General features: G+C 54.9%; 1 protein-coding gene across 1 annotated transcript in view; it reads right to left on the bottom strand.

Moving 5' to 3' along the window:
* Positions 1 to 503: 503 nt before the first annotated feature.
* The window catches only part of Lgals3bp (galectin 3 binding protein), a 10518-nt gene continuing 3840 nt past the window's right edge, over positions 504 to 7181 (bottom strand). Inside the window, exons 3-6 of the mRNA XM_031353620.1 lie at positions 6074 to 6265; positions 5817 to 5948; positions 4341 to 4593; positions 504 to 1901 (exon numbers count right to left, since the gene is read on the bottom strand). Coding sequence (XP_031209480.1) covers positions 806 to 1901; positions 4341 to 4593; positions 5817 to 5948; positions 6074 to 6265 — 1673 coding nt within the window. The 3' untranslated portion in view covers positions 504 to 805. The remainder of the gene's footprint in view (positions 1902 to 4340; positions 4594 to 5816; positions 5949 to 6073; positions 6266 to 7181) is intronic.

Raw genomic sequence — 7181 nt, forward strand, 5'->3', positions numbered from 1 at the left:
CTGCTCCCAGGCCCCAAGGGTCACCCAGCACCGAGCCTCCCCCTCCTGCCTGATTCCCATTCTTGCTGTCTTCTGCTGTGAGTGATTGAATATCTACTGATGTATCTGGTGTCTCTCCATTTACCCATTCTTACAGAGGCCGGGCTGTGTCTTTGTCCCTCTGCTTCTGGAGGAATAGCTGGTTACTGTGACTTCTCCCTACACAGCCCTCTGCTCTCTCCTGCTGTTTTAGCTGCCGTGTCCAAGCCCCGCAGCCCCTTCTCAGAGATGCCCGGCCCGTTCTCGGTCGGATCAGCCCTGTGCTCACCAGCTCAATATCCATGGTTGCATCCCACTCTGTTCCTCCGTGGTGGTTCTGGGCCAGGGCTGGGATGTTTGCTTGTTACTGTCAGTCTTCCCGATGGGCTCACAATCTCACTCCCTGTCCCCTGGAACCCAGCTCACCCGCCCTCCAAATACCTGAGGGAGCCAATGACACCCCATGCATGGATGAACAAACATCATGAGGAGCGCATGTGACTTTAATAATTTCAGATTAGTGACCGTGACAGACAGGGCTACTTCAGTAGGCACAGGAAATTCTATAGGACCTCATGAACCTGCTTGTGCCTGCAGTGGGGGCCCTGGGACTCTCAGCCCTGGAGTGAGTACTGGCTGAAACCTTCTAGTAAATTTTAAAGCTCACAGAGCCAGTGGAAGCTGAGGGAAATCTGGTGGCAGGCTGCTGGAGGTGTTTACAAAGAGGCCGGAGGCCAAGGAGGGGGGACACAGGAATGTCTGAGTCCCCACCACTGAGATGTGCCATCTACACTGTGTCAGTGGAGTTAGTGAGGTAGAAGGGGCGGATGACCACACGGAAGCTGCTGAAGGGCCCTGAGGCACAGGGAAAGAGGGAGGGGGATTTGGAACCATTGGTCTCCAGGGCACTGGGAATAGGGGCCTTAGAGCCTTCAAAACTGGTGACATCTACCACACTGTAGCCTCCACAGAGGATCAGTGCTCTGTTCTCATAGCCTATAGTGGGATCGGAGTAGCTAGATGTGGTGAGGCCCAGTACAGGGAGCTCATCGGATGTACACGAGAAGCCGTAGTTCCAGCAACTCTGCATGGTGGGGAGGTAGGTGGTTGACCAGGAGATCGGCTTGTCCTTGAAGAGGAAGCTGGGGTGTCGTGGAGTCTGGAAGGACTGGTAGCTGTTGTACCGGGCTTCTGAGTAATAGCCGTAGGTGTAGCGCTGATTGTATCCATATCTTTGTGCCCTCCAGGCACGGGGCATCACCAAGCTACTCCAGGTGGAGGAGGTGTAAAGCCGGGGCATGTAGATGTCCTCGGTGAGGTTCAGGCCTCTGTACTTGGCCAGCACTTCAACAGGCACTGTGTGGAACTCCAGGGCCTGCATGGTCTTCCTCTGGAACAGTGCCTGGTGATCTTGGTACAAGGACAGGTTGAACTGAAGTTCAAACAGCTCCTGGGGCAGCATCATGGGGAAACGGACCTGTTCCACCAGGCGCTCCACAACCCCGTGCGAGGCATTGGTCGCTGTGCTCCACTGGTCCACTGCCTTCAGCAGATCCAGCTCACTAGACACAGCCAGCTCGCTCCTGAGGAGGAGAGCCTGGATCAAGGAGGTGGGAACAGCCAACCAGGCCTCAGCCTGCGTCAGAGGCTCGAAGTTCCAGGCCAGGAACTGCACACACAGATCTTCCAGCACAGAGTCCCCGGTGGCCCGCGCATATGCATAAAGATCCAAGGGCGTATGGAAAGTGGGATCCTGGGGTAGGAGGGTGGCAAACAGCCGTCCACAGTAGTCCTGAAGCTCGGTGGCCCCATAGGCAGAGGCGAGCTTGTGCAAGCACTTGACGGAAGACATGGTGACCTCAATTCTTCGGGAGTAAAAGTACCTGAAGGAGGGAGGGAAGCAGGGTGTCTGGAGCCAGCCCTGTCGTTCACCACCCCCCACCCTACTCCCACCCCACCTTGCATTGGTCATCCTCAGTCTCACACCAACTGGCAACAACTTAGGGATGTCAGGCAAATAACTGTTGGCAAAGACACCCACAGCCACTTTCTTCCTCGTGTGTAAACCTGAGGGGTCTACCATCTCCTGGTCTCTGCTGTCACTGTGAGCCTTGCTCAGCAGAGGTCTGGGCATGGGTCCCTGGTGGGTTCCTGTGGTAACTCCTCTCCCCGAGACTCTATTCCCAGTCAGATGACAACGGCTCCTCAGTCACCTTCTCTGTGACTGTGAGCCACGTGAGGGTCGGAGCCTACCGAGGCCACAATGACATCCTCTCTCTTTGTGCACAAGGGTTCAAACAGGTCTGAGGTCCTGGTGCACCTCGGAGACTAGGATGGCAAGTCTCTCCTCTGGCCTGACTCGCCCTATGCAGGTGGCAATAGACCCTTCGTGAAGTCACCTCCCAGAGAGGGCATGGATGACTAACCTCCCACTGCTGCTGAAGGAGGGAGGACCAGGAAGAAGGATTGGCACTGGCTTCTGACCCTCATCCCACTCCAGAGTGATCCCTTGGACTGCTGGCAGCTCTAAGTGCTAAGGGAGACTGAAAGGAGCCACTCGCAGCAAGTGCCTCTCTGTCCTTCCCCATGCCTCACTCACCCAGTCTTAAGTTTCAGACATTAGAGTGGGTACCCATCTCTGTCCATCCTTTTCAAGTAAAAAAACACTTGTCCAGAGCGGGAAAAGGCCCAAAGCTAGCAGCAACACCCGGCTTGAGGGACAGCCGGAGGGTACATGCGTGCGTGTGTTCACACTGCAGACGGAAGCTGAAGGGGGCTGAGAGAGTGGGGAGGGAGGGAGAGCACAGAGCCCAGACCTCAGGCCACAGCTGGGGGTGGAGCACAGAGGTGTAGAAGCTGGGGATGGCATCTGCCCGCCTCTCACTGTGCCTTAGATATCACCAGCAGGACCCAGGATCCTCGCCTGATTTGCACACTCGACTGGAAGCTAACAGTTTTAATCCGGGTTTAACTGCCAGTATTATTCTCATAAATGTCACATTCCATTATATAAAGCTCCATGTCATAAGAGTGAAAGAGAATACTTTTAATAAATGTTCTGCTTTTAAATCACTGCTTTCAAGATGCAAGTTCTGGGTTGGGGGAAATCAAAAACTTCTTACAACAGCGCATGGTGTTGGAGAGAATATTTAGAGTTGTATGGTGAAAAATGCATGTGTTTGCATGCACTGAATGTGGGCGAGGGTGCATGTGTGCACATCACTTTAGTGTGCGTGGGATACTTGGTATGTGAGCGTAGAACAGTGTCTTGATTAAGTATGGGTCTCACAGGCTCAAATATCTGAATGCTTAGTCACCAGGGAGTGGAACTGTTTGAGAAGATTAGAAGGATTAGAAGGTGTGGCCTTGTTGGAGGGTGTGTCACTGGGGGTGGGCTTTGAGGTTTCAAAAGCTCCAGTCTCTCTCTGCCTGTGGATCAGGCTCTGTGGATCTCTCTGCCTGTGGATCAGGCTCTGTGGATCTCTCTGCCTGTGGATCAGGCTCTGTGCCTGTGGATCAGGCTCTGTGGATCTCTCTGCCTGTGGATCAGGCTCTGTGGATCTCTCTGCCTGTGGATCAGGCTCTGTGGATCTCTCTGCCTGTGGATCAGGCTCTGTGGATCTCTCTGCCTGTGGATCAGGCTCTGTGGATCTCTCTGCCTGTGGATCAGGCTCTCAGCTACTGCTCCAGGGCCTGCCTGCAGTGCTGCCAGGCTTCCTGCCATGATGATAATGGACTCTGAAGCTTAAGCAAGCCCTCAACTAAATGCTTTCATTTGAAGAGTTGCCTTGGTCATGGAGACACTTCATAATGATAGAACAGTGGCTAAGACAAGTAGACACATAAGCACATGCAAAAGTAAGGTTCAGATGGGTAAGCATGTGTTTCTGCAAGTGCAGGAAGCATTTGGATGCATAACGTGTGTGTTCATGTGCGAGTACAGACATGTGTGTGCGTGTGTGTGCATGTGTGCATGCAGAGGCAGTGAGTGAGTATCCAGATGCCCGAGTGTTCAATGCTTCCATGCAAGTGCAGGGAGCACTTAGACGTGAAGGTGTGCTCACACCAGTGCAGCAAGCATTTAGATGTGTGTCCATGTGATTCTGTAGATTGATGTGAGAGTCTGTGACCATCTGTCTGCAAGGGCAGATGTGCGCAGTGTGAAGAAGCATGCACGTGGCTGGGTGCTATGCGAGTGCATATGTGTGAGTGTTGCATTGCAAGTATGTGTGCCTGAGTGTGTGTGGCAGCTCCACCCTGGCACGGTGGATACTCTGGAGGTGGGGAGGAACATGCAGCCCAAAGCCAAAGACCCGGCTTACCTGAGGAAGTCTCTGACGACAGGCATGCACTCGGCATCTACTCTCATGATGACGCTGCTGCCCACCACCTGCCACAGGGCCTGGGCCTCAGGGTTGGTGCGCAGGATCAGCGTGTGGGCACAGAGGCTCAGGTCCCCATGCCCCTGCCCTATCACCTGAATGAACAGGTCACAGCCCTGCTGGCTGTCAAAGATCTGGCCCAGCGCATCTGGAAGCTCTCCAGAGAGGTCCAGGATGTGAACACCTGTGGTATCTGGGATGGACAGAGGCAGTTGCTGTGTTAGGTCACTGGGCTTTGTGGATCATTTTCTCTGTGACTCTGAGTTTCATTTGACCCCTAGGAGTCAGGGTCCTCATCTGACTCCTGTACCATGGTACCTGGCTCTGCCCAGAGGGCTTGTGGAAAGATGCCGGATGGGACAGGCCTGAAGGGAGGCTGCAGCTGCCTTCTGAGCCCCACAAAGCCACAGCTGGCTCTGCCGTGCCCTGCTGTACTTGGAGGCTGGCTCTCTGACCCCATACTCAGGCACTTCCTCCAGAGGAGACACCAACCCTAAAGGCTGTGCCCATTCTTCACAAACCCCAAAAACTGCAGAGGCCACCCTCCTATACCCAGTAAACAGCCTGATAAGTTAGGATCCCATTGCAACCTTGCATTAAAATTTGAGGGTTCCCAGTCCCAAGGGGACAAGTCCTGAAGGGGTTATGGCGTGTCTTAGGGCACCCCAATCTTTCCCTGCTCCACAAAGCATAATCCATAACCACATACCATACCTTGTGTTGCCCTGTGAAGGTTTGGCTTGATTTTTACATTTGGAGTGGGTGGGCTGGCTCCTGTGTCTCCTTGCACCACAGCCCCAGTCCCTCCTAGCTTCCCCCTCCGGCCTCGTTTCATGCTGTTCCCCAGCCTGTGGATCCTCCCAGATGCCTGCACAGCTTAGTCACACTCACCAGGCTCCCCCTGGTCTGAGACCTTCCACCTCAGATCAACTTGTACCCAAGCCTGACTGGCCTTGTGGGATTCAATCCCCTCAGGACAGAGGGGTGTGTCCCAGGAACCCCACCCCACTCCAGGGGGAAAGCTCCCACCAGGCCTTGGGCACTGGAGATAGAGGGTTGTGATTGAGTTGGTAGGGCTTTGGGCATCAGTGTCTTTGAACATAGTCACCAAGAGTCACTACTGCCATCACACAGACCCTGCGCAGAGGGTTGCTATGCAATGTCAGAGCAAGTAATAACCACATGACACTGGCCCTTAGAGAGCCAACCCTCCAGCACACAGTGCCATTTGTACACGGGACACAGTCCCTTGCCCATAATCCATTGCCCTGCAAGAGAATCTTCTCTGACGTGGGTGACACAGGGGCTCTCTTGGAGGACACGAGCTCCCAGCTGCACTCAGAGTGCCACTTTTGGGTACAGGCAGGGGCATGGCCACCACTTCCCCTAGATGCTGGGAGGGCCAGGGCAGCTCACCGTTGGAGCAGACCACGCCTGCGTCCTTCTCGTGCCCGCAGCGGCTCACCATCCAGCCCAAGGAACTGCAGTGGGCCAGTGAGGACTCCGTCCCTGTACATTGCACCTCATCCAGCATGATCGGTCCCCTTCCTGTGGGCACAAAGGGAAAGCCAAGGGCCACTGGAGGAGGAACTGGACCTTCAGTGGGGACTGGGGCAGCTCACTGGCTCAGGAGGGGATGCTTAAGGAGCATTACTAAGGGACCATAGCCACACCTGGCCCGAAGGCAGCTCTGCCCAGCGCTTGGGTGGCGTTCTCAAAGCCCAGGGCCCGGCAGACGACTTGGGCATCCAAAAGATTCCAGAGGTTGTCACACACTGTCCCCCATTGGCCTCTGTAGAAGATCTCCACGCGGCCCTCACTGGCTGAGGCCCCGTTAACCAGGCGCATGTCTCCATCTTCGGTACCTGTCGGGAGAGAGGAGGTCAGCTGGGAGGAGGGCCAGCCTGGTTTGATGTCCACTCCCCATGAACTCAATGCTCTGTGCTCTCTTGTTAGGCAAAGGTCACTCCAAGCAGGGTGGAGGGGTCATCTGGAGTTGCTCTTGAACAACTTCAAGAGGCCCTCTCCGTGTGTGTGTGTGTGTGTGTGTGTGTGTGTGTGTGTGTGTGTGTGTAAGCTTACCCATTGAGAGGGGTGAAAGCTCTGATGACCCCACAGAGGCCATGGTCTCTCTATCTCTCAGCTCTGTGTCATTTGCTCTGAGAGGCCACCTTGGCTCTTAGCCTACAGTAGAGTGAACTGGAAGAAGCTCCTTGCTGACTCTCTGAAACACTGGCCTGAGGGGAAAGGTGGGGCCCTGGGTTCCTAGACACAGGCAGAGAGCAGATTCACCTTGGCTTATGCTGGATAATGTCCTGACAACCCAATGCCAATTTTCTCATCCTTAGAGCCTCTGGACTGTCCCCACTCAGCAACAGGACATCGCAATGTTGCTTGTTCCCTCCAAAGTGTGGGGCCGAGGGAGCTGTGGTGTGGGGTCCCATTGTAAGAAAGGAGCGGGTGAACAGTGCTGGTTCCAACTCACACACACAGTTTCCACCTCATCCATTCAGCGTCTGCCTAAAGTGGACAATCCTGGACTGGAGACAGCCTGCACTCAGGCAGGGCAGCCAGGAGAGTCCTGCTCCCTGCTCTCTGGGACTCCTATCTCTGTCCATGCTCACAGGGACATCTGGGTGCTTGAGTTGGGGTCACCCATGCTAGAGAGGGACACTCAGCTGAGAGTCTAAGAAGGGCAAGGCTCTCAGACCCACAGGGCAGTGTGTGACTGCCCCCCAGGGACTCTCTGCCATCCTAACCTGTGTCCTGAGACCTCCCGCT

Source organism: Mastomys coucha, unplaced genomic scaffold (assembly GCF_008632895.1).
Source record: "Mastomys coucha isolate ucsf_1 unplaced genomic scaffold, UCSF_Mcou_1 pScaffold5, whole genome shotgun sequence".
NCBI lineage: Eukaryota > Metazoa > Chordata > Mammalia > Rodentia > Muridae > Mastomys > Mastomys coucha.